Source organism: Thunnus albacares, chromosome 8, assembly GCF_914725855.1.
Source record: "Thunnus albacares chromosome 8, fThuAlb1.1, whole genome shotgun sequence".
Taxonomy (NCBI): Eukaryota; Metazoa; Chordata; class Actinopteri; order Scombriformes; family Scombridae; genus Thunnus; species Thunnus albacares.
This window is the reverse complement of record NC_058113.1, coordinates 15,591,835-15,619,450: the sequence shown is the minus strand read 5'-3', so window position 1 is coordinate 15,619,450 and position 27,616 is coordinate 15,591,835. Positions and strand designations below refer to the sequence as shown.

The window sequence follows — 27,616 nt, the reverse complement described above, 5'->3', positions numbered from 1 at the left end:
CACTCATTGGAGCCACAGTTAGCCTCACTTCTGGCTATCACCCCCAGTCCAACGGGCAGACAGAGAGACTGAACCAGGAACTGGAGAAGGGCCTTCGCTGTCTCAATCCCCAGTTGTCCCTCCTCCTGGATTAAGAATCTTATCTGGGTCGAATATGCACATAACACCTTGCCTTGCTCTGCCTCTGGTTTTACTCCGTTTCAGTGTGTCTTCAGTTATCAGCCTCCCCTGTTTCCTGAGTTAGAGACTGAGGTAGCAGTTCCATCTGCTCAAGCCCTCATCCTCCAGTGTCACCGGGTTTGGAGCCAGGCCAGGCTTCAATTGATCTGGGCCACAGCCGGAAACAAGAGGGCTGCGGACAGACGGCGGACCCCGGCCCCCTCTTACCAAATAAGGCAAAGAGGGTGGCTGTCTGCTCAGGATCCTCTCCTCAGGGTGGAGTCACATAAGCTGGCACCCTGTTTTGTTGGACCTTTCCCTGTATCCAAAGTCATTAACCCTGCTGCTGTCTGTATCAAGCTCCCCAGGACCTGGAGAATTCACCCCACCTTTCACATTTCCCGTGTCAAGCCCATCTAGAAGAGTCCTCTGGTTCCCTCCTGATCCGGGCCTCATTCAGGACTTTCACTGGTGCCACCGCGATCTTCCTGGTCAGTCTGGAGCCGTCCCTTGAGGGGGGGGTACTGTCATGAAACATCCTGCCTTCAGGTTATGTTTTGTTTTTTCTCTCATTTAGTCCTGAATTTCCTGTTTTATTTTGGTTTCTAACTCTCCTCTGGTTTCAGATCCACTTCCTGCCCTTGTGTGTTTCCCGCTCCTGTCCTCGTCTTCATCCCCTAATGTCCTCCACCTGTGTCTCATTACCCTCACTCCCCTTGTGTTTTTAGTCTAATGTGACCCCTGCTTCCTGTGCCAGTTCATCTTGCGTTCCAGCATTATCCTCTTTGTTATAGTCTCTAGTGTTTTTGACCCCGGATCTGCCTTTTTTTTTACTCTGCCTCTGCCTAGTCCTTTTGGTCCTGTTGCCCTCTCTGACTGCCTGCCCGTGTACCGAACCTGCTATTAAAGACTTGTTTTTTGGAACTACTGTTTGAGTCGTGCGTTTGGGTCTAGCCCTGGTGTACCAGACAACCTTGTCAATGGGTTAGATGTATGAAATGCCATTATAATAAAATAAAAAAGTATTTTTAAAAAAGTAAAGGATAAACCCAACCTTTAAGGTAGTTTTGTAATTAAGTACTGTGTATATCCTTAGCATCAGATCAGTTTTGTTTGCATGGATACAGAGACACCACAGTTTGTATCCAGCTTCAAGTGGACAGTGGCAAGAAGGGAGTTGTCTTCTATTTTATAAAACTTTCCGGTAATATGTAACTTACATCCAAATGTTGATTCAAACAGTCAACACCAGAGCACCACTGAAAACATGAGAGGTGCTGCAAAGGGTATAATGTAATAAAGGGTATAAAGGATACAATAAGAGTATAATGTAGTACTATAGTGTATCTACAGTACAGATGCATTATGTAGCTCATCTATCAATGAAGTCAATGTATGATTTTAGAAAATGTGACAACATTTTTAACCACAATGCATCAACAGCCAAACTTTATGCAAAAGGGTTAATGGGCTTCAAAAAACAGAAATGCATACTGCTTGTGTCCCCGCCTCAATGTGTGTGATTACATAACACATTTATCCACACATTAGGTTATATTAACCTGTCAGGGTTTGATCAGAGTTATTTCTGCTGCAGACACATCCTCATCTGACTGGAGAGCTTTGAGAGAGGTACTGTACCTTTGTTATTCTCAGAGTTTCATATTTGTAGCGTGATATGAATCCACAAGGTAGAAATAAGACGGTAAAAACATCAGACTTTGGATGGACAAAGTATAAGAATGGTAATGTTATTATTTATTTAACGTGTTTTGTTCAACAAGGTTGGCTGATGCTCTTTTGCAGTAACACACTGTTACGAGTTTGGGAGAATTATAGAGGTATAATAACAAGGACAGACTGAGTCAATAAATGGACAGAAAACTGACAAGGTTCACATTCAGTGGAAACAATCACAGGCAGGCAGAGAACCATTAATAAGAATGGTCTTAAAGTTACAAAGAGGTAAAAATATTTAGATTTTTATATGGCATAGCACATTTTTCCATGAGATTGCTACACTAACAGTAAAGGCAGATTTTACACGATCAAGTCTGGTTCGGGGCTCATGGAGCATCAAACAATCACTGGAGCTGGTTAAGTATGGTCCACAGCACCACAACAGCGGAAATGAGATATAAAATGGAGCTTTACCAACAAGGGTTTTGTAGAAATAAGTACTAGTGGTTATTATGTCTCTATGACAGGGAAGCCCAACCAACTTTATCATGTAGCATGCAGTGATGAGTGTTGTAATTATCACTAGAGATGAACCTGTGGTCCCCAGAGGCAGCAGCATGTGGATATATGACATCCCCAAAATCCATAAATGAGAGAAAAAACCCAGTCGTCCTTTACTACCCAAAGGGAAGCTGCTGTCTCTGTACAAGTCAAGCTTCAGTCACAGTTTATCAACAAGGTACATGATATTGAATTGAAAATATATCATCAATTCAGATGCCAAGATATTTGTATTCTGTGACACTCTCAATATTAAACCCAGAGTGGAGTATGTACTGTATATTATGGTAATTACCATATGTCTTTGGTTCTGGAGAAAATGATTAATTTTGTTTTTGCCAGTAGTGTTTGTGGGAATATTTTCTACAAGAGTGAATTTGTTTCATAAGTCATGACTAACATGCCAAAAAGTGTTTTGTAATTTCTAAATAAGTCTGATAAAGACTGAAAAACAGGATGCTGACTAAAAGGAACACTTGCTATCATTGACCTGTGAAAGATCTATATCTACAAATGCACTGATAGATGATAGCTGAGTATACATGTTCTTTTGCAGCAACACCCTGTTAAGAGTTTAGTAGAATAATAAAACAAGGACAGACAGAGTCAATAAAATGGACAGGGAATAGAAAAGCTTCAGGTTCAGTGGAAGCAATCACCTGCAAGCAGAGAACCTTTAATTTAATGGTCTTAAAGTTACACAGAGGTAAAGTGTTTTAGCTTTTAGCTGACATTGCAGATTATTACATGAGACCAATGCACTAACAGCAAAGGCAGTTTTTTATCAGGTCTGGTTTGGGGCTCATGGACCATCAGACTGGAGCTGATTATATATGGTCCAAAGCACCACAAATGGCAGGAATGAGAAAATGGCACTTTACCAACACGGACAATCTCGTTTACATAAATAGTGAGCAGAACAGGCCTGTAAAGTGATGCCCACGGCACACCCTTGGTAATAGGCAGCAATGGAGATTTGGGTGTGTCTGCCTCAATAAAAATACAAAAATTGGTATGCTGTTTGTATGTGGATTTTCTCTGCATTATGTTGAACTAAGTAAAGACTTGCACAGAAAGTTGAGAATCATTCCTCACCTTTTCTTCAAATACTTTGTTGGTTATCAAGAAAATAGGAATAATGAAATAATAATAATACAGTAAAAATAAATGAATCTAGACATCTATGGTGCCTTAAACTTTTGCACAGCACTGTATATATATATATATCACTGGAGGCTGGTCCAGAGAGAAAGGCAAAAGGGAGATCAAAATATAAAAAAGAATATTTAATTGAAAAAAAACCATTACAAATCTCAGTATTGTTTATAAAGTATTTTTTCTCTCTTCTTTGGAAAAAATCCATTACTGAAATTCTGTTTAAAATGCTTCAACAGCGACACCTGAAGGGCAGGAGGAGAAAGGGCAGTGTGTGAAGTGGTAGGGGGGGCGCAATTGGTGGAGGTGGAGTGGGGGACAGAGGAGGACAGGTGCCTGCTGACCTCCGCAGGGCGGGATCTCTTACATTGGACTCAATGTATTTCATTTTTTTCGTGCTAATCTGTGATTGGCCATGATACGTAAAATGACGCTCCAAGGGAGGATGTCCTCCCTTACCAATCAACAACCAGAATGCAATATTGACATCGAGTTGGTCCAATGATAGTTTCCAGATTTCATCTCCAATTCTCTCCACTGTAAGGCAGAGTAGCAGTAGATAGCTCCTTGCATTAGTCAATGCAACAGCTTGCTGTAGCAGCCTGAAGGACTCTTTATACATCCATGGAAGGACTGGTAAAGACTGTTGTTAAGCTAATGGGAGAAATTATCAGCGCAGCAGCAGCAGGACGCTGCCGGGAGGCTGGAGAGAGAAGCAACCGGAGAAACAACCAGGAAAGTTAGCTTGTTTGTCATTGTTGCTAATGATATCAGACTGGTTAAGTAGCAGCCATAAAGTTCTGTTAACTAACATACAAGATGACCAACAGTCACAAATGGACGTTATGACATGAATACTTCATCTCCATGAAAGAAAGAAGAAGACATCAGATAACGTGAGTCAGATACAGCTTCTCTCTGTGTCTTGTTGCAGTTACAGTGAGCTGTCTGGACTCATTCATTGTTTTTAATTGAGTGGTTGTTCAGTCACCTGTTGATGTGTGATTAGTGAATGAGTGCAGGAGGTCTGGCTGCTTGCCTCTAACAGTTTCTTTAGTTCGTTTTTAAGCTGAGTCGTATATTGAGTAATAAGCTTAAAGTAATTAGAATAAGTGTAATAGTGTTAACTAGTGGTGTAACGGATTGTAGTTGATCCGTGATCCATACGGATCGCCCCCCACAGTTCGGCAGGCATATGAACTGCGGATTAATTGCAAAATTTAATGTCTCATTTGAGACAAAGTAAACAAACTGCTGTAAGTACAAGTCATGGACAGACAGCATGTCACTAACGTTAACATGGATTTCGAAGAGCAACGATCAAACCAGCATCTAACGGGTCCGATGTGACATTATGTTTAGCTGCTGTTTAATGTGCTGCAGCTGAGCAGCTAATTAGCATCTAGCTGCTAACTGACGTTAGCGGTGAGTGTTTGTTATCATCAAGCTTTATATGTATGTATGTATGTATGTATGTATGTGTGTGTGTGTATATATATATATATATATATATATATATATATATATATATATATATATATATATATGTGTGTGTGTGTGTGTGTGTGTGTGTGTGTGTTTAGAGAGAGAGAGATAGATTTATTAATTTATTCTTCCTTTTACCATTGCAGATCTCATGACAATGATGGAGATGACTGCTACACCTTCCTATCACACCAATACAACAGGTGAAGAAATTGGCTTTTCTAATGACAACTATGCTGATCTGAGAAGGTCTCTCAACATCATGTCTGTCGTTATCTACTCCCTGGATTTCGTTCTGGGTGTGCTCGGAAATGGAGTGGTTATCTGGGTGACTGGGTTCAAAATGAAGAAAACAGTGAACACAGTTTGGATCCTCAACCTTGCTGTGGCTGACTTCCTCTTCACAGCTTTCCTTCCTTTTAGAGTGATATACACAGCTCTGGGTTTCCACTGGCCTTTCAGCAAGTTCATGTGCAAACTGGACAACACAGTAAGATTTCTGAACATGTTTGCCAGTGTCTACATTCTGGTAGTGATCAGTGTGGACAGATATGTGTCTGTGGTGTGGCCAGTCTGGGCCCAGAACCACCGCAGTGTACACAAGGCGTCCTATGTGAGTCTGGGTGTCTGGGTGCTGGGTCTGATTCTCAGCCTTCCATACTTCATTTTCAGGGACATTGGGCCATCATCTGATGATGAAACAATCATCAACTGCTACGACAACTATGCCTTTTCTGATGACTACAAAACACTGTCTGTGAATCAGTTACCACTTCTTAATTTTAAGGCCATGACCATCAGTCGCTTCCTCCTGGGTTTTGTTGTTCCCTTCACTGTCATTGTCTCCTGTTATGCTGCGATAATCCATCGTCTCAGGAAGAACCGTACCAGGGCCAGCCACTCAAGTCGCCCCTTTAAGATCATCGCTGCTGTTATCACTGCTTTTTTCCTGTGCTGGGCTCCCTATTACATCATGACTCTAATAGAGTTATGGCATCACATTGATAATAGGTCAAGTGGAGTATTAAAACTTGTCATCACTATCGGGGGCCCTTTAGCCACCAGCCTGGCCTATCTTAACAGTTGCCTGAATCCACTGCTGTATGTCTTCATGGGCCAGGATTTCAAGGATAAAGTTCGCAAATCCATCCTGAATGTATTTGAGACTGCTTTCCGGGAGGAGGTTTCCCGTTTGCACACTGACACAAAGTCAGTGGACACCAGTCCGAGTCTTGACATGTCAATTCTAAATACTCAAGTATAAGGTTGTGACATGAATAAACAAATACTGAAACTGCACATAAGAAAATAACTTTGACATAAATGTAAATGTATATACATCACTAGTCAAAAGTTTGGACACACTTTCTCCACAATATCAAATTCCTTGTTTCGTCTTTTGTTGTCTTTAAAAAAGGACTTAGATTCCCAAATTGAAATATTGGAACCTGGTGAAGTTTGATTAATTTGAGTTTTACGATTAGATAACTAAATAGGTCAAGCAAAGAGTAAGTTGATCTTAACTACACTTACAGTATTAACAATCTGATTGAAGGGACTGGTGGTAATATTGTACAATAAGGTAGCAGCTTCATAGTTAACTTGGGTTAGGTGTCTATTATTCCTTAACCCCTGTTATGTTGTACCATGAACCATGAATGATTGTTATTGCAATACTCGCTCATCATTATTTTACATTATCAAAAGATTATTTTTGACTCAGCTTGTGCCTGGAATCTCTTTCTCTAGTCTCTGATGCAACACCTCATGATGATTTAAAAAAAAAAAAAAAAAAACCCAAGTGTTTGTGTTAGTGACAGGGCCAAGATTAAAGAGGAAATCGTGATTGTGGTTTATCTTTCACTTTTAGATCTGGGGCACTGTGCTCAAGATTTCTTTCCTTTTTCACCTCATAATAATTTACTGTAACTACTAAGCTGTCAATCATAAGATATACTTTTTGTTGTTGAACATCTTTTTCATTTTATATTAGACTTTTTTCGTAATATTAATTGACCAGCAGAGGGAACTGTTTTATATAGTTTAGTGTAGTCCAGGTCAAAAGGGGTTCTCAGCTAAAGTCAAACTTGTTGATTTACATGATTTGTTTAAATTACCAATTTGCCTCTCTGAAGCATGAACTTCCCTTGTGAGTGTAAATGCCTTTGACAGTTGATTTGAAATTAATTTTAATCATTCATTTCATTTGTTACTGAGTTCGTCTTAACACATACACAGCAAACCTAGTGTTTGCTTGGTCTTGTATTGTAATCTCAGTTTATTTGTCTGTACGGTCATTTTCACAAAGAAAATCACCCTGAAATGTCTATTTCTTGGTGGTGAACTGAGAACGTATATGCCATTGATTTATGTATATTGCCACCATCCATGTGGTAATGCCACAGAAAGTTATTAATCTCAATTTTGACTGCTGCACATGCTTTGACAAACATGTAATTGTGTATTTTTATTTTTTTATTATTACTTTTACTGTAAGGCTAACACATGTCTAATAAATGGTAGTTCCTATGAGCATATAATGCAGCAGCTGCTTGGTTTACTTGACTTGGTTTGGTCTTTTGTTCAGTTAAGTACCAAGTTAAGTACCAAGCACGATGTACTTCATTATTATTGTAGATTTTCTTCATGATATTCCCTGACCTGCAAAGGAAACAGTTTTACATATTTAAGTAAGATGTGGGCACCTCCACAGTCATTTGTGATAATATATAAATATTTTGGATAGGGTTTTGTGCCAAAATCAGTAATTATCAGTAGCTGTTACATCATTCTGTATTACTATGATCAATTATAAATGCATGGATTGCATCAGTTAGTATAGATATATTTGTAAATATATGATAACCTATTTCTTAAACACATTTTACATTCTTTATACAAGGAGGAAAAACATATGAATTCATTTACATCCTTCCTCATCATTTCACATGATCATTTAATTATGTATGCAAAGCATTTTCCTCTGTCTTTTAAAAACTTTGATGTTATGATGTTGCTTGACACAATCTTAAACACATATTTGTGGAGAACCTCTCTTGTCAACTAGAATTGTGATTAAATTTATGGGAACGTTTCAGCCAAGGCCACACTGCAGTGTACTGTAAATTAATAAGCCTTTATAAAATGTCAGCCTTTCAGGAAAGCTTCGTTTTAAGCCTAATGTGTTACAGTTACTTTTTTAATTGGTTAGTTTAAATAGTTAATGCATACGTTCGTCTTTCAAGGGTCTCAAAATTAAATAAACATAAAAATTAAAGTTATACATTTGGTTTACAGAATGTATTTTTGTTTTTATTTAGTTTTTTTGTTTGTTTGTTCGATAATTTTTGTTTGTTTTTATTTATTAATTATTTATTAATTTGTTAGAAAACGTCGTAAACGTCTGTTGCGTGCGTCATGATGTCATAGCCGTCACCATCATGGTCACCATTTTAAGAAGCTCTGGGAGAGAATAGATAGTCTCGGCCTGCAGCAGTTAACAGTCACCGAGCATACAGCACTAATTCTCGGACGCTGCATGGGAAACAATGTATTTTTCTGTGATGTGCTAAATTCCATGGTAAGTCATGTCTAAGTTCAATGTTCGAGCTAAATGAATGACACTTACACAGATACCCCTTGCTACAAAAACTGTTGGCGTTAGCTAGCAGTAGCTAACATTAGCTATCGCCCGACCACAATATTAGCCCAAAGCGCCCCATTAAGTTGATGCAGTTGGTTTACTGCTGTTATTTACGCCTGATTAAATCTCTTTCAAAGCGTCTATCTCTTAGTTTAATATTTAGGTGTGAAAGTAGGCTAACGTTAACCAGCTGGCTTGCTACAGTAGATGCTGTATCTGTTAGGGACGATTTTAAGTCGCCATCTGGCGGCGTAACGTTACATCTTTTGGAAACACGTGCTGATATTATTTTAAATACACTCTTGCTGTTTTTATTAAAATCGCAGTGGTGGAAGAAGTTATAGTAATGTAAAAATACTCCATTACAAGTAAGAATCCGGCATGAAAAATCCTACTTACGTAAAAGTACATAAGTACGAGTAGTAAAAAAGTATTAAAGTACTGGTTTGGTCCTTCTGTCATGACAACATAAGATTATCAGTGTCTAAGCAACATGTTACTGTTGTTGCTGCTGGAGGTGGAGCTAGTTTGAATTTCTCAAATCTGAGGGGTCGTGAAATGACTAATGGGAGAGGAAAGAAGAAGAAAGTTCTCATACACATCTGTTTTCAGTGTTTGGACTTTTTCTTTTATCTTTGATTTTTGGTGAAATATTGGATCATTTGAACATTTATTGAAATGAAATCATGTGAGACGTTTAGAGGTAAAATCACTGTTTGGTGGAGCTGTTAACAACTCATATATATCTGAAATGTGACCTCAAATACACACTGCCTTTTGAAAGATGTCAAAATCCAAAAAGGTTGGAAACCACTGGTTTCATCTGTAGCAATGTCTTGTTATGTTATTCATTGTGTTAAATGGAGTTTAAATTGTAGCGGAGTAGAAAGTACAATATTTCTCTCCGAAATGTGGTAGAGTGGAAGTATTAAGTAGCATAACATGGAAATACTAAAGTATTGAGGTAGTACAGATACCTCAAAATTGTACCTAAGTACAGTACTCGGGAGAGAAAAAAATTCCTTTCCTCCACTGGATAGTCGTGAAGATAGACAATCATACAGAAAACCCTGTCAAAGCTTTGTAGATTGAATGTAACACTGCAACAAGGGAGGCATTTTTTTTTTTTAATTTCTCTACCTATAGGTTTGTTAATAATATTTAGATTTTGGTTTGTATCAAGCTGTGCCCTTTTGAAAACATCATAAACTTGTTATTTCTTTTTCTTCAGACACTTCATGGATGAAGGTTTTAGTATACAATGAGTAGTATACATGTTTCCTTCACAATACAGTTTAGGGTATAGGCTACTACAGTAATTCTACATTGAAATTAATAGAGCAATTTAGATGTGTCTGACAGCTGAAAAGAACTGTATTAATAAAGTGTAATCTGCTTCAGTGCCATTTCTTTAATGGGAAACAATAAAAATTTTGTGTAGTGTCCCATTGTGTGTCGTATGATCTGTGGAGAGATCTGCTGCAGCTAGGGCTGGGCAATATGGACAAAATCAAATTTCACAATATTTTTGACTAAATACCTCTATTGATATTGCAACAATATTGTAGGTGTGACTACTGGTGCTTTCACAAAATATTTACACAATCAAATCAAATTTTTAATAAATAACCATCACTAATGTGGATGTCATAAGTAAGTGGGTAAAGGCAAATAATAAAACAGCTAGAAACAGTCTGGTACGTTAAGACAGTTACATCACTTTACTGTAATGCAGCCTTTAAAACCAGAAAAAGACAACACTTATGCCATATCACGATAGTATGATATCCAAAATCTAAGATGAAATCTAGTCTCAGATCACAATATCAATATAATATCAATATATTGCCCAGTCCTAGTTGCAGCAGGATTTGGCGGAATTTAGACATTTAGTCTCATTATTAAATAGCCTACTGAGGTAAAGATGCACTTTTGGATGAAGCAGCTCCACTCCAAAGGTGTGCTTTAACTGCAAAATATTGCTAAAATAGACACAACGTACTGCAAAACAACTGACACCATATCTGACTGCCATATCATTAAAACTGCTGCTTATTTTAGTGCGGTTTGCTGTTCATTTGCTCACAGTAATGAGTGGCTGCTTTCCAGCGTTCATGTATAGAGTGCAGTGGGTCATTATTGATAGTTGGTAGGGGTGCAACGAATCATAGTTGATCCTTGATCCATACGGATCGCTCCCCACGGTTCGGCATGCATGTGAACCGCGGATTAATTGCAAAATTTAATATCTCATTTAAAATAAAGTAAACAAACTGCTGCGTCGCTCATAGGGATTATGAAGAGCAACGACCAAACCAGCATTTAACGGGTCCGTAGTGACATCTGCAGCTATGTTTACACGCTGTTTAATGTGCTTCAGCTGCACAGCTAATTAGCTACGTAGCCGCTTACTGACGTTAGCGGTGCACTTTTCCCTGGTTAATGTTTGTTTGGAGGCTTGTTCAAAAAGCTAAACTGCAGGACAAGACGTGTGTTCATGCTTGTAAGTTATGAAGTTTTGATGATGTGGATACAGGCTGTTGTTTCATTCACTACCATGTTTAAAGGAAGAAGGTATCATGCTTCATATTGCAATTTAATTTAACAATTGAGTTTTGAATATTTTATATATTTTAAGATTTTATTTAAACATTGGACATCTTGAATGTTGTTTTCATTTAAGACCATAGGCAAAAGTTCCATGCTGTAAGTGTTTAACAGAATATATGGAATACAAAGTTTTGTCGTCGTCGTCGTCGTCCCCCTTTTTTTTTTTTTTGCTGATCCGAAAAATGATCCGATCTGTGACTCAAATCCGTGATGCGATCCGAACCGTGAGTTTTGTGATCCGTTGCACCCCTGGTAGCTGGTGGTGCCTGCAAACAGAGTATCAGAAATGGATGAGATTTTACATGGCTGATATGATCTTTCAAATAAATACTTGGATTGGCCTTGATCCTGCAGTTTAGTTTGGGACATTTCTATGTTGTATGTTTTTACTGTTGCTGCATGTTTGACATGTTGTTGCTTTTCAAATTTCAGGCTATGTAGCATATCTTAAGGCCATTTCATACCTTCCTCATCTGCATGGCCGCGAGGGTCTGTGTGACATCACACTAGTTTGCGACATGACAGAAGTTAGTACTACCTGTTCGTTTAATACACAGGTGAGCTGCTTAGCAGGACATTAAAACTGCTGTAGATTTCGCAAGCAGATTGGAGATGTGGTACAAGGTGCCTCTATGTCGGTGCTGTTACCCATTAGCCTCCTGCTAGCAGACTGTGCTCAGTCACGGAGCTGAATTGATATGTGTACTGTAGCACAATACTAACAATCTCTCTGTAAAGGCAGATCATGGAGACATTTTAATCTTTCATGATCTAATATCATATCGCACTCCCTTGCCAGGAGTACGTTGAAAGATCAGTTTTTGACAGCTGCATTGACTTTGCATTTTACTCAGATCTGTAGTGGTGTATCTTTAGCCCTGTTTTGACCAAAAGTTCCAGGTACTTTGGAACCAGAGGAACTAATCTCGGGAACTAAACTTGGAACTAAACGTCCCTGTTATGCCGTCCCGTTTGCATTTCCACTGCATCTGAGGAACCAGATAGGTCATGCAAATTAGACCCATGAGGAATTAAAAAATGATGGTGGCACTTGGAATGTATTGCATTTACACATGAGGTAAAAACAACACAGATTTGTCCTGTTCTTTGTAAAGAGGTGGTCAGGAGGTGGAAAACTGAAACTAAGAGCATCTGTCTCCACAGTAAATCATCAGCTGAGTGTATGATGGTTATATATTGCTGCTTTAGGACGTAACTGCCATGAAACATTAGAAAACGTTTTATTTTTCACATTCACTGCTTGCTAGCTCACTCGACCACCACGTCTCTCTCTCTCTGTCTCTCTCTCTCTCTCTCCCTCTTCCACTAATTTTTCTGACATACTGCATTGTGTTGATAATCATGTGATAACCATATTATTTGGCAAGTGAGACACAATTGTAGTCCACTTGATGATTCCACAAGTATTATGCCAAAAGAGCAACATTTAAATGCTGTAGACCAAATCATTAAAAAAATTGTTTGACAAAATGTGGCATATGGATATGAAATTAGCTGATGTTGATGAAATATGTAAAAAGCTTTTTATTGCATGCTCCTCCAATCTTATGCATGTTCTTCTGGGCAAATTATAACACGGTGTTTCCCTTGTATTCATTCAGCAGCAGCGCTCCGCCACTGCTAAATTATGAGCGTCGCTGCTAAAATTTCAGACGATCATTAATATCAACGAGCTACTAATGATTTTCACTCGTACACTGTGCGAGCACAGTAACACCCTACGTTATTGTGGATTTTCTTCAGTCATCCTCCCTCTCTTCGTTCTTCAAAGGACATCTACGTGAAAGGCACAAGAGTAGCGTATCTCCGTTAAGGAATAAGGCAGTGCGTTCGTGTGTGTGTGTGTGTGTGTGTGTGTGTGTGTGTGTGTGTGTGTGTGTGTGTGTAAACGTGCGTGTGTAGTTGCGGGAGCGCAGAGGGTGAGCGGCAGAAACATGATGTGAACACGAGCGGAGCAGGAGGAACAGTTGAGCAGTAAGTTGTCAATCTGGCAGTAAATGTACAGTACAGATTGTGTGTCAGTTACCAAATGCAGCAGCTCCTCAAGACAAAGAAAATACTCACCTATCAAAGGGGATTAGCCCTGAAGTTAGCAACAATGCGTTAGCTTAACTTGACCAGGCTCACTTAAGGTGGACTGACTTTTAAGGTGGACCAGCAATTCTCATTTTAGTGTCAATCTCAGCCACTCTTTCACAGAGAAAGGAGAAATGTCTGGCTGATGAGTCTCTGTCTTGAGTTTTTCATATGCCCCCCACATATGACGTATACTGCTATTCTTTGCTAGTGAGAAAGACAGTTAGGCAGCGTTCAGACCAACATTAGTTCTGCATCAAAAAACGTCCTTTCATTCGGGGCAGTACGTTGGTGCAGCAAGAGTGCCAACGCAGAGGGCTTGACAAAACAACGCAGGGTCATCAGGCAAAAAAGTTGAACCGGGGTCAACTTTTGCTGCAACGCGACATCATCTGGCACTGTGCCGCATTGGCCAGTCATGTGTAAAAGCGTATGTTCCTGGTGGATTACTTTGTGACGTGAACACAGTATTCAACTATTTACCTCACAGTTGTCGCAACTGAAGATAAAACTCTTGTCGCTGTGAAAACTTTCCAGAGTTGTAAAATTATATCTGAGGATTACAAACGGCTGTGCAGTGTTTTGGTGTCTGATAAGCCTTTTTAAATGCATAATCTGTAGCTCCAGCTCAACTTCCTGGATTGTATTTCATTGTTTCATTGGTACCTTAAACAACACACCAAGGCTGGACGATATGGCATTATGGTAATTTTTCCCATATTTATTAATATCACTATTTATCACGATACATATATAATTTGATCATGCTGCCATTTGTATCCTGATAATGACTGAAGCCCGAAGAAACCTGAGGATTCATTAGTTGAACTTAAGTATATAGTTTATCAACATAAAAAATAGAATAACAGAATGTAAACATTTAACTGTGCAAACATGATTTGGTTTAGAATATATTTTATGATAAAAGTATATATTCAATATCATCTAAATGTAAACATTTCACTTTGCAAATTTTTCTGTGCTCAGTTCACGAATCATTAGATTCGCTAGTTTATGAAACAACACTAGCGTTAGTGGCCCATAGCCTTTCGTTGCCACTCTGTTTACTAGCTTCGAGCTTAGCCTAGCTTAGCAATTAGCTTGTGCATTCGCAGTCAAAGCAGCCTTGTTAAAACAATGGCATGTGATGACTGGTCCACAGTTGCAGACAGGATGTCTCAAGAGAAATATGTCCATGAGTCAGAGCTGTTTTTTTTCAGCTGATGTTACTTTAGACGTGACAGGCACTCCAGATAGTCGTGGCCTTGCTAATGATAGCACTAGCATAGCCTTGTTGACTGCAGTGGGAAATGGGCGTGTACTTTGATGTGCTAGATAAAAACTGCAGACTGACTGGCTGTTGTCACGTTTATATCTGCTGTGTGATAGGTTGTTAGATCTATCCATATCGAGTAAAAAATGTGCAAAGTATATCATCGTTATTGACGTACATTTTATTGCAATCCTGTATCGAGTTTGTTTTATATCACCCAGCCTTACAACACACCCCCTCCATGTAGTTGTTTTAACACAGGGCTGGTTTGGTCTGAATGCAGCCCGAATGCGTTTTCCATTGTTTTTTGGTGTAATCACTCTGAGCCATGCCAGGAGCACTTGAGTGTTTTTCCATTACACAGCACAGCAAGATAAAAGAAGTTCCTTACCTGTTGGAGGTGTGCTGTTTGCAGAACATGCAGCGAGAGTCTCTTGTCTGCAGCTCTTCATCTAACATCTTTCTGCTTGAAGTGTGCCTCCTAGCATTATTTATAACTGACTCACTGACCAAGAATTGCACTGCTAACAAAGCTCTGCTAATTTAGTTAGAAACACATTTCTTGATAAATGCTTCTAGTTATTTTGTCAGTGGAAAGCTTTTATTATGAAACAGCTGAGGCAGATTTTTTTTTCATCAGCAGTAACTTAACAAATTCAATATGGCTGAAAGCGATAAGGAAACCCCAAAATAAGGCAGATATCTAAAGGTACAAAAAGCAATGCAGGAGAGATATTAAACTTCAAACCATAAAAATTCATTTCGAAGCTCCAAAAGTACTGGGAGCTGAACAGAGAGACTTTTACAAACAGCTTTCTGGGCACAGACACACAAGTAGGGTCTCACAAAACACTGCTTGTTTAAGGGGGGTTGTCACAGGTTGGCCATGGTTGGCCCTGCCAGCGAGCAGGACTGCAGCAGCTCAGCTCACCATGGTTATCCCCTGCTGTGAGGCTGTAGTGGAGACGTGTTTCATCACAGGTTGGCTTGGCACAGCTAAAGCACACCAACCAGGGCTGGTGGAAAAACCTCTTAAGTTTTCAGTTTTGCGAGTCCGGGTATTTTGCCAACCAGGATGTCAGACGTTAGTCACTCGCCCCGGTGTACCCAAAACCAATTTCACAAATGCGCACTAATTTTCACTCACACATACCAGTGAAATGCTTGCACTGTAGGCTGTTGTAAAGTAAAGCAGCAATGCTAGAAGTCTGATGTAGAACAAAACACAGTCGAGTTCAGTGATGAAAGGATCAGCTTTATTTTAACCAGTACAGATCTTTTAAAATTTGCCTGGATTAGCCCAGATTCATCTTCCACATTTACTACGGGTAAAAATAAAATGGAGGTATCCTAGCTCAGTCCTGCTTCTAGTACCTGTACCAGTATTGTATAGTAAACTCAGGTGAGGGGTCAAAATTCCAGCAACATTTGTTGTATAAAGAACAAGTTCACTGTGAGACCAACACAATTAGGCTTGTGGTATGTTTTGCCACCAGGGGTCCCAGATGAATGCCTCAAGCCAAAACATGTTAGTCCTACAATCTGTATACTACAAGTATTGTTGGAGTGTTGACCCCACAATATTATTCCAGTTCTCCACGCATCTTGGAATCAGAATCAGTCTGTTTATTAGTCAAGTATGCAAGCATACAAAGAAGGTGTCTTGGTGTTTGCTCCCACAAATGCAACATAAAAGAATAAAATTATAACAAGAGTAAGGTAATAATAATGAAATAAACAAAGTAGTACTAAAATTAAATGAAAGATTTAAAATCTATTTACAGAATGGAATAATAATTGTTTTGATATGGGATGTAAAACTTGAAATGAAATATTGACTGGACATAGGAAGTATGGACTGGGCTACTGGGCTAAGTGTTACAAAGGCAACTCTGAAATACACATTCGGTCATTTGAATCCATCATAGCCCACTGTGAAATCAATCAGTGCTGCCTGACAAATTCACTGGTACCACAGCAAAATCTAGTCAAGTGTATGATCTGTGTGCAATGAAACAAAAAAATGTCACTGTAAGGGGCTGTAACTGGTGACGCACCTGAGTAACAGTTGTATCATGCTCAGTGTTTTCAGGTCAGCTATGAAATCTGTATCTCCTTCAGAGTTACCAAGGGCCTCCCTCACTAGTGCTCTTCTTGCAAGGATGGTTGCTCTATATTGTTGGCATTGTGTTTATGATTGATCTTACTGTTCTCTGGGGAATATTCAATCAGTGCCCTTGGAATTTTTAGGCCAGTATATTAGTTTGTTACAGAGTTAAACGTTTAAAATGTTAGTAACTAACAGAATACCTCTTAATAAAATGCCTGTTAACCAAAGTCAGGCCAGTTCCAGTTTTGCTTTCAGGTTAGCGGTAAAGCCGTATTCAGACCAAATTAGGCGGTGCAGCACTGAGCCGCAAGTTTGAGCAGATGTGTGTGGGGGTGTGGGCTTGTTTATTTGTCCTCCGGAACGTAACCACTGTGAAACAATCAGAAAATAACATTTCATTGATCTGATTTGCTTGCTTTCTCGCGATCAGCACTCCCTCTCTTCATTCACTCTCTAGCTTGCTCGACCACTGCTGCGCTCTCTCTCTCTCTTGCTGGTGCTCTCTCTCGCTCTCTTTCTCGTCTTTTTTAAAATGAGTCAGGAAGCAGACAGCTTCCAGCAGTTGTTTCCCCAACTGCTGGAAAACTGAAGGGGGTTAGCTCCGAAGTTAGCAACAATGGGTTAGCCTAACCTGCTAACCCCCCCCCCCCCCCCCCCCCCCCCGACCAAAGCACTCAACCTAGGTGAAACACTGCTGGTACTACATAGGGCTCTTCTCAGGCACCTCTCGCTATAAGTATCCTTTTCAGGATGGTAGAACAGTCACAGTAATAAACTGGGCTGAGCAACTTAACACCTTGTTTTAGCTTTACCTTTTTTAAGTCTGGAGGATAGAATTATGCGTTTTGCAATGGGGGGGTTGGTAGTTGTACTGAGCCATGAGGAATGGCTAAAGATATGCTGGCATGGCATGAATGATTTTTTTTCATGGAACAGCATGGCAAGGTTAAAGGAGTTGCTTACCTTGGTGACTTGGAGGTGGTGTTTCATCAAGAGTATTTTGCCTGCAGAAGCTATTCAGCCAACCAGCTCACTCTGTATGTTTTTTTTTTTTCAACCTCCTGAGGAAATTGGCCAATTGTTGCATCTCTGTGAAAAGGCAGTGTGACAGTGCCCACTTTCTGCAGTAATTGTTTAGATGCGCAGTGATAAGAAAACGGGAAGAGCTCCAAGTACTAAGCAAATTCTTTTTTCCACATTTCTTCTCCTGCCATTGTCCATGTCCATTGGAGAAACACCCAGATTGCCTCTGTGTCGGCACCAATTAGTGGTGGTTTGCTGTCAGAGAAAAGATGGGGAGGAGCAGGTTCAAAACCTGGATTATGCAGCAGCCGTGACAGATGGAAACATGTTCATAAGCCCTCTTCCCCTTGGGCTGTCTTGTTGGTACTGAACAACCCCAGAACTGTAATCATCAACACACTTTTAACATGGAATTAATGCTATGCTTGCAAAATTGAAGTTGGCAATGTAGCCAAGCTGAGCTCTAAGACTCTTGACTCCACTACAGTTTACTACACAAAGACAAGGCAATATTCACAGCCCTCCCCAATAAAATAAGTCTTGACACCATGACCTGTTTTTTAACTATCAAACTGTGGCAGTAGCTCCCGGACATTAGTCTGAGTCCTCTCACATTGCTGTAATCTGGTATCATTATTACCTATATGAATAATTACAATAGAGTAAATGCTGTACAGCATATCACTAAAACATGCATTTGAAGCAAAAGCTGTAGACTTTCTGTAAAGTCAGTAGTCTCATAAGTCCAAAAGGCATTACTCTTTTTTTCCAAAAGCCTTGCTGACTCTCAGTCAAGGAATGTGCCGATTTAACTTTTTCCCTCTTGAATACGATACCTTAAAGGGATAGTTTGAATTTTTTGAAGTGGGGTTGTATGAGGTACTTATCCATAGTGTGTTACCTGCAGTAAATTTGGATCACTTGTGTAAGTGGCCTATACCCAAGCCACTTAATAAGGTCATTACAGGCATGTATACCGATTTGGAGTATTGGATCAGTGTATCCCTTGTGGTAAAGCAAGGTACTATCATCCTGTAAGAGGCAGATCAGAATTGGGCCAATAGAATTTTCAAAGACCAGTGAATAAGAAGAGGAGTGAGTGGTGAAACCCTGATATAGGCAACCTCTCTAGTCTTTGGAATTTGTAAGGGACAACATTTTTCTGTTGCTGTTTCAGTTGAAGGGGCAGTCACTGGTGTACTGACATTAAAAGAGGAAAAGCATGCATACTTGCACTAACATAAGACTAATGGGTTTTCCCCAAATGTCTGCCACAATGGTAAAGCATCGATCAGTATTTTAGGTGGCTGATGAATGGGCAAATTACCACAGATCAAAGAAATTAACATCTCTTCCTTCTGGCTGTTTAAGAAAAAAAAAAAACACACACACAATGGCACCAAGAATTGTGCTTGTTGCATCTATAAGTTGGAAGTTTCAACGTTTGAGATTTGTATGCTGCCAAAAACCCACTGGCCTGTGTATACATAAGCTAGCTAACTTGCAACATCCAAAAAGTAACCTAGACATTTTTCCATTTTATCTTAACTGTGCCTAAATGCATCATTTCAACATACAACAACCTCATACAACAAATTAACTGCATACAAAACAGAATATTATGCTTTACAACATTATGCTGGTATTGTCTTGCTCAATATATATATATATGCAGTACCTGCTCATAGCACATCTTGCATGGTCAAACAACTACATCTGGTGGACACGGTGAACAGTCAAACTAATGTCCCTTTCCAGTGAGGCAGGTTAAATCTGTATTGGCTGTCAGTCAGAATGGGTTAATTCGAGGGGTTTAACGGTAAGCACATTCATCCCGAATGGTCACGGTATGAACGTTGCAGTTGGGTGCATGCATTCAAAGAATACGAAGAATACACTCCATGATGCAAACAATTACTGTCAAAATAGTTTAATAATCCACTTAGTCTGACATGTGGAACAAAAATTCTAGAGTGCAATTTCCACCCGGAACGCTTTGGCAGCACACCACTTAGCTATAGCATGCTCACGGGTGTATGCTAGCCAGCTTAGCCAAGGTAGCCTGGTTATCCTGCTTACCCTGGTTACCCTGTAATCTTGCTGCCATCAGATTGACAAACAAGAGACCCATAACACTGACAGAGTGCAGCACTTTTATTAAAATATGTTCCATTATCTCCACAGTGAAATGATATCACATATCCCTGTCCCCCTTCCCTGTCTGTGGTGGTCACCTTTTGAGTGAAGCAGTTCAGAACAACTATAAACATTTGATTTCTGACGTGGTCAGACAGCACATTGTAAGAACCAGTTCTGAGAGAGTAAAATGTAGTTAAAAAGTATGAAAGTAAAAGTTGTGCTTTGGTCCCTCTGACTGATATTTTTTTATTTAACCTTTATTTAGCCAGGAAGTCCCTTGAGATTGAAATTTATTTTCCGAGGGAGACCTGGCCAAGACAGCACACCAGTTACAGTTGAAGTAGAAATAAAACACTACAGATAGGGAATACATGCATCAAACACAAAAGGAAGAGACTACATCCAGCTTAAATAAGGCAGTTGTAATTCTCATTCACATGGAATTTTAACATGGCTTTAAATTTTCCATATATATATTATAATATGTGATATCATTAGATTATTAATACTGAAGCATGTTACTGTTGTAGCCGCTGGAGGTGAAGCTAGTTTCAACTACTGTATGTAGTGTTATACCATAAATCAACATAAAACAGCTAACAGCAGGTGTCTTGACACCTTGCAAGAAACAAAGGTTTTCCCTTTCCACTGCAGCACAACTAAACTGTTTCAGCAATATTTACAGCCAATGAGCCATTGTTGGATGTTTACATTTTTCAAAATAAAAGACCAAAATGTTATTTTCTGCCCTTTTTTTTCTCTCTGCTGTACCAAAATTGTACCAAACTGTGAACCCAAAGCCAAGGCACATAACGAACCATGAATTTTTTGTACCGTTACCCCTAATCAACACATGCATGAGACCTGGTTTGGGTTATTTGAAATTAATGCAAAGTAACACTGCATAGTTATCTTGCATGTAGTTTTTTAATTTTGTGAAACAAACTTAGGCTTCAGTGGTTTGATTTTTTTTTTTTTTTTTTTATCCCCACAGGTGCTGATACAACGTGGAAAACCTTAGCAGAAGGGTGAACATGCAGCTCATAAGGACATCTTTTTAAAACCAGTCTGTTGAGGAAGGAACAGTGGACATTCATACCGATTCCCACATGGAAACCACTTATGTGGGTGTCAGGATTAAGTTTAACTTTTACTTGCAAATTAAAAAGTGATGCCATCAGCACATGGACAAAATAATTTCATCATGGAAAAGCAGAAGTCAATGAATAGTGTTGCTTCAACACAGTTGGGTGGAGAATCAAGTACCTTTATCTGCACTGAGTGTGGTGATGGGTTCAGTCAGTACTCTAATGTGTTGGCCCACATGGCCATTCATGGACCTTTGGAGTCATTTTCCTTTGATGGCTCATCCAATGGATTTGAAGTCCCTCGAGAATACGTGCTACAAGAAAATGGCACACTGACAGTTGTAAATGGTTTTGCGCAGTCACATTCTTCTGTGAAACCAGTATCTCCTGGTGTCCTGCCATCGCATTTCCCATCCCCTATCAAGCCAGTGTCTCCATCTCTAAGGCCACACTCTTCTCCTTATAGAGATGTCTTCAGGCCAAGGCCATCAGACTACAACTTGGACAAGTCTCGTCAGGGTCATTACCGTTGTGAAATATGTAGCAGATCATTTAACAGCCTCCAGAGTTTACATCGTCACCAGCAGTATCGAAACACAGAGCGAGGTTACAAGTGTACTTTGTGCTGTAAGATCTTTGAAGGTAGGCAGGAACTTAAGAAACACCTGCAAGACCATGCACATGAACGGTTTCACTGCTGTGGTCATTGTGGTAAGCGATTCCTTAAAGTAGATGCATTGAATGCTCATCAAAAAGAAAATCACCTCTCTCCCAAGGCTACAGCATTGGGTAAATCTGAGAATCAGGAAAGGAAGTTTGAGAAAACATATCCTTGTAGGAAGTGCAAGTTACATTTTTTTTGGATGTCAGATTTTCAGACACATTCAGCGCACCATTGCAAAGGTAAAGAGGCTGATGCTACTTTTGCATCTGAAATCGAAATTGAACTTACCTCTAAGAATATAGATGACACATCGCCAGAAAACTGTCACAGCAATGGTACACCTATCGATGTTAAGAATGGGGATATCTTTATGGATACTAGCAGTGAGATTGATAATGAATACTCTTTCACACCATACAGATGTGGTTTATGTGGGGATCGTTTCCAAAAGTTAACAGCTCTGAAGGAGCATCATCTCACTCATCAAACTCAGGAGGAAATAGATCAGCTTAATCAAGAAGCACAAAGAACAATTAAGCGAAGAATACCACCTAAAGGCAGACGTAGAAGAGGGGGTAATCCAAATGGCAAACTGCATCCTTGCAAGCACTGTCATCGTGTCTTTAATCATTCTAGTAGTCTGTCACGGCACATGAGATACCATAAGGGTACCATGCACACATGTGTATTTTGTGGTAGACATTTTCCTCAGCGCTGTGATGTGAGGAGGCATCTAGCCATGTACCACAAAGCTGAATTGGAAAAGAAACCAGGTTTGAAACACTTATATACAGCTCCCCAAAATGGGCCTGCCCCCAATTCTCTTAATGGTGAGAAAAACAAGAGTTCTGGTGACGAGAAAAACAAGAGCTCATCTGACAATGAACAAACATCACCAGAACAGGATCAAAAGGGGAAACAGTCAGGGAAAGCAGGCCGTGTTAATTATAAGTGTCAGGAATGTGGAAAGAGATTTGGGCTATTGTGTGTCTACCAACGGCACTTGCGCTATCACAAAAAGGAACCAAGTAAGTGCCCCCGGTGTCCAGCTCAATTCAGGAATTCCTCATCCCTTGAGCTTCACCTTCAAAATCACCCAAGCACTGGAGAAGCAGATGATGTGGAACAAACATCTCATGGCACTGGCACCAGTGGGGACCCTATCTTAGGAAAGGGTAATGCAGAGGACATAGAGGATGACTATATGGACCATACTCAAAATGATAAAGGAAATTCTTCAGAGGTTCTTTATGAATGCACCGAGTGCACAGAGACATTCTCATGCTTGGAGACGTTTCTTCAGCACCAGACTTCTCATGGCTCAGAAAACAACGGGTAACTATGTCAGACCCATTGGTCATTGTTATTGCCAAGAATCAAGGTCTCAGGAGTTGAGTGTTTTGACTCCTTTGAATGCAAATATTTGACTGTGTAGATTATGAATGGATGTAAAATTTGCCAAGATTATTTTATGTAACTGCTCTTATACACTTTTTCTTTGGCATGAGGAGAGAAATGTTTATTGGAGAATTTCAGAAGTCTGTGGGGGAAAAGGAAGTAGGCTCGTAAGAATATTAAATGACTTGGAATTAATCTCAAAATTTTAAAAAATTACACAACTACTACATCTGACATGAATACAACTTATGTCTAAACCTAGTATTCTCCCACAGGCAATGGGTGTAGTTAACTTGAAAGTCGCATTAATTGGCTATAGCAAGATTATAAATTGCTTCTCTTTGTGTTTTTAGAGTACCGTCATCATATTGTTGCATTTTTCATCAAGTTTTACTTGCAAATATATGTGATTGATGTTTTCTTTTTGTCATGTGTATAACATTGTAACATCTGTTTGAAACAATAGCTTTGTCACAGAGTAGAATTTTAACTGTGCCATTAAAATTGTAGAGGAAAAAGCTTTATGTGCAATAAATTTTGTTGTTACTCCCTTTTTGGCTGTGTTTTGGCAGTAGGAAAATCCCATTAACTATACATTTTTGTTCCCTCTACTTGTATTTAAGTGTGTTTCACATTTGTATAAAATTGTAGCATAGTAAGTTAAAGGCAACTGCACAGCCAGTGGAGTCTGGAAAATACCTTGCCACTCTTAAGGCAAAATATCTTCAAGACTTAAACTACAGATAATCCATGACCTTGTTGATTGTCTTCAGGTATTCAACATTGTCCATTATGTATTTTAGTTTCGTACCAAATTTAGTCATTAAAAAACTGCAGAGTATTATCATTATACTGTACCTGATGAGGGAAATGCGGAGGCAAAAAATGCCACAGTCGCCAAATTAATTTCCAGCAAAAGGAAATCGGCGGGACACAAGTGGATTCACTTGTGTCCAGTGGATTCACTGGAGTGTTACTAACTGCTTATCAGTAGACAAATGTATTTTATATTTCAAGGATTCTTGAAAAGGGTATTGTGATTTGGTGGTGCTTGGGTGCAGAAACTACTCCTATGATTGATTCAGTGTTGGTACTTTCAGTCCATATTTGGCAACCCCTAGTGGTAGTATCAAAAGATAGGCCACAGTGCACGCTATCCCCAGTCTGTCCCCCAATGTCCTATAAAAAATAATCAGCTTGCAGAGTTCTTGTCATATAGTGTACCTGATGACATGCAAGCTAGTAATAGTACCTACTGCATAACCATAGTACACCATCTTATCACTCTAGAGTTTGAGCTGTGATCGCTCATATAGAGATTTGTGTGTTCCTATTAAATACAACATGTTCAAGCACTCTTGAATTAATCTTATCGATTAATTTATCTGCAGCTGTGTCTTTTGTAGATGTCATAGGAGGGCTTATAATGGTATGACAGAGTTGGCCTTGCTGCGAGTCTGCCCTTGTGGCAAACCACAGTTGTGTAATCTCCCGATGCCAAGATAACATTTTTCTCAAAGGCTGCAATTATTAAATACATGCCTTTAAAATGTCCATATAAAGTAGATTATTTTCCACTGTATTTTGAAGTTTTAAACCGTGAAGATTTACATGCATATGCACACATTGAAGGTTGCGCAATGTGGCCAACCAGGAAAAGCAAAAAACATATATATATACATATATATAATGGGAGATCAACTTTCATCTGAGTCAATAAATAAGGTGTTATTGTTCCAAGTCACTAAGCTTTTAACAGTGTACTGTGGGACTCTTCAAGGGAAATTTTTGCACTTAATTGCACTGGAACATTGCTGATCCCCCGGGCATTTCACCCTCTATAGAACCAGAGACCAGTTTTAGACACCTCTATCATTGACCAAAGTGTTGGTCATCATGGGTAAATTTGGACCTGTTGGTGGTGCAGAGAGGTGGTTTCCAGAATAATTTTTATGTCAATTTGGGCAGGGGTATTCCAGATATAATGCCAAGACCAAGTTGTTGGGCAGACTATTCAACAGGCTAACCAACTTCTGGTCTTGAGGACAAGGATAAATAGTGAACCCTTGGCACCTAGTATCTTCTTAACTGGACTAACAGTTCTCATCTAAAAAAGGCAATCCACAAATGCAAAATGTGGTTTTCATTTGATTCTCTCCCTGACTGTGGTATAGTTAAGACCAGAAAAAATACTTACTTTACCATTACTTAGACTTGAAGCTAACTTAATGTTGATATACTGGTTCTATAACTTTTTGAGCAAATGTGCAAAGCAGGGTGATCTTGTGACCGAGTGGGTGTAGATAGTCCTGTTTGGTTGCTATAAGGCAGAGCTTTTGAGCTGGGTTTCAGATAATGGTTCTGTATCATTGTATGCTTATAGTGTGCAGGTGTTGTATTAAAAATATAGGCATGTAAACCTGAAATTCAAATCCCATTGCTTAAGTCAGACTTTTTTGCCCTATGAAAGTAGAAGCATGTGGCTTCATAAGTAGACATGTTTTTGGCATACTATTTGGGTAGTGAGCAATAAATTAGTTATTAAGGCCCTTACCCATGAAACCATATTTTACCACTACAGGCCTGCAATTGTAATTTGCCAGGTCTTCTGCAAACCTAGATGTACTATCTTTCTGTATGTCTCAAAGAATCCTGTCTCAAACCTGTAATCCTTAGGATACTGTCTAGCAAAAGCAGTCTTGAAACTACGAAGTAAAGTCAAATACAGTGGAACAACTCGATTACCTATATGGTTCCATGTCAGCAACAAATACATAATCTATGTCTGATAACCACTGCCTTCTCTTCCTGGTTGAGAAGCTCACATTACAACACCTACCCTGGTACATGTAATTGGATGGATAAATGGAGAATATAGTTTTATTTGAAGGTATTGAGCATTAACAGTATCTACATCACATTATAAATCCTATGTCTTTGGCATAACCATCTGATCCCTATGGCTACACACAAGTGGCCACATGGGTCCCCCCTTTCTATTAACATGCAGCTGTCTCCTGTGCCTTTCTGTTTGCTGTTTAACATCTTTTACCATCTGTTATTTCCCAGGTAACCTTTTTCCCCCAGAGGGCAGAATAGTATGGTTTTGTTGTGTCACAGCCCGGCTCCTAGGCTGTGACAAAAATTGGAGACCAGACAAATTTATAAGTGTGAATAAGCATATTTATTTACAGAACAATAAAGAACGGAAAAACGTAGAAATCAATAATCAGTCATGTTAGCATGTATGGATGTGTGAAAATGTCTGCAGCAAACTAAACAACAGTCAAGGGAGACAGGAAGAGACAGGAATTTGTGGGAAGGTGGTGAGCTTTTATATCAGAAACCATACTGGGCCCAGGTGTGGCTCATAATGTTAATGACGACCCTCTGCCCTCACCCAGATCCTGCAAAACAAAAAAGAACCAGCAAAATTAAGGACACAGGGACACCTAGTGGAACAGAGGGATCGTCACATGAGCTTTCCTGCTCTTTTAATACCTGACCACACCCACTTCGACATTAGTATAATTGAATGTTGTAAGCAAGGAGTGCTTGTTCTGTACATCTGATATATGTCAAAACACCCTTAAAGGATTTTCTGAAGTAGACTCTACTTCTGATATACAGGAAGGCATGCATATGAGTTCCATTTTTTTAAAAATATAGATAGCCAACTGGACTGGCCTGAAAGGCCTTATGGTTAAATTTTGAAATTAAATACCAAAGATAACAGACTTACCAACCTTTAAATGGCCTCCTTTTGTTGTTAGATTCATAAGCATGACTAATTAAAAATAGTTTTACAAACTAAAATTGTATGTAAGGACACCTCAGACCAAGTTCTGTCAAATTATATAAAGGCTCTGATATAATCCAAAACTGATGCAGACAATGGATTTGAATGCAATTCTGTATACTATAGACATGATTGCAGATTGAGTAGTCAGTGTGGGCATAAGATGTCCAATTGTGGACACAGGCAGATGGCGAAAACTGCACAGACCCTCCTGGGTGCTGTGCAATTCCATTTAGAGTTATGTTCTGTAGATTGTGAAAACCTCCCCAAGAGGTTAGGAGTTAACTATTTGGACACAGTTACAGCTAGCAGTTCCTTCAAGGTAATGTTAAGTATAGTAGGACCTGAGCAAGTTCATTGGACACCTAGTAGCCTCTCCCCATAAGTTCCTGTCTATCACTGACATCTGTGTCAAGGAATCTACTATTTGTGTTTGGCAATCATGTCCAATCTTGCCCTCCACAATAGGCCCCAGCCTGACCGTACCTGTGACCAATGTAGCCTAACATCCCTACATGTCAAGGACAATCTTGTTCTTGGGCATGTATGGTCAATCACTTTTAACAAACATGGTGTGTTCACAGGACCAGAAAAACTTCCTTCCTTGTCAAGGGACAATCTGCAAAATGGCACATACTTTCTTACTAGGTTACATAAACCAATTCAAGTGTTCTGATCAGTTACTTTGGTTGATCACCACAATGGGTGTAGACCATGTCTCCTCCATGCCTC

The 27,616-nt window shown here is 39.4% G+C and overlaps 2 protein-coding genes across 3 annotated transcripts; both read left to right on the top strand.

Moving 5' to 3' along the window:
* Positions 1-4,412: 4,412 nt before the first annotated feature.
* Positions 4,413-7,605, top strand: LOC122987078 (chemokine-like receptor 1). 2 transcript variants are annotated; one of them, XM_044358724.1, is made up of 2 exons: positions 4,413-4,451; positions 5,187-7,605. In XM_044358724.1, the coding sequence occupies exon 2, from the start codon at positions 5,192-5,194 to the stop codon at positions 6,302-6,304; it is 1,113 nt and encodes a 370-aa protein (XP_044214659.1). In that variant the 5' UTR covers positions 4,413-4,451; positions 5,187-5,191; the 3' UTR covers positions 6,305-7,605. The 2 variants fall into 2 exon arrangements, with proteins under 2 accessions (XP_044214659.1, XP_044214660.1); XM_044358725.1 differs by lacking the exon at positions 4,413-4,451 and adding an exon at positions 4,957-4,980.
* Positions 7,606-15,595: 7,990 nt separating this feature from the next.
* On the top strand, positions 15,596-23,636 carry si:dkeyp-84f3.5 (uncharacterized protein LOC334144 homolog). The gene is made up of 2 exons (XM_044359036.1): positions 15,596-15,644; positions 21,105-23,636. The coding sequence occupies exons 1-2, from the start codon at positions 15,596-15,598 to the stop codon at positions 23,024-23,026; spliced, it is 1,971 nt and encodes a 656-aa protein (XP_044214971.1). The 3' UTR covers positions 23,027-23,636.
* The last annotated feature ends 3,980 nt before the right edge of the window (positions 23,637-27,616 follow it).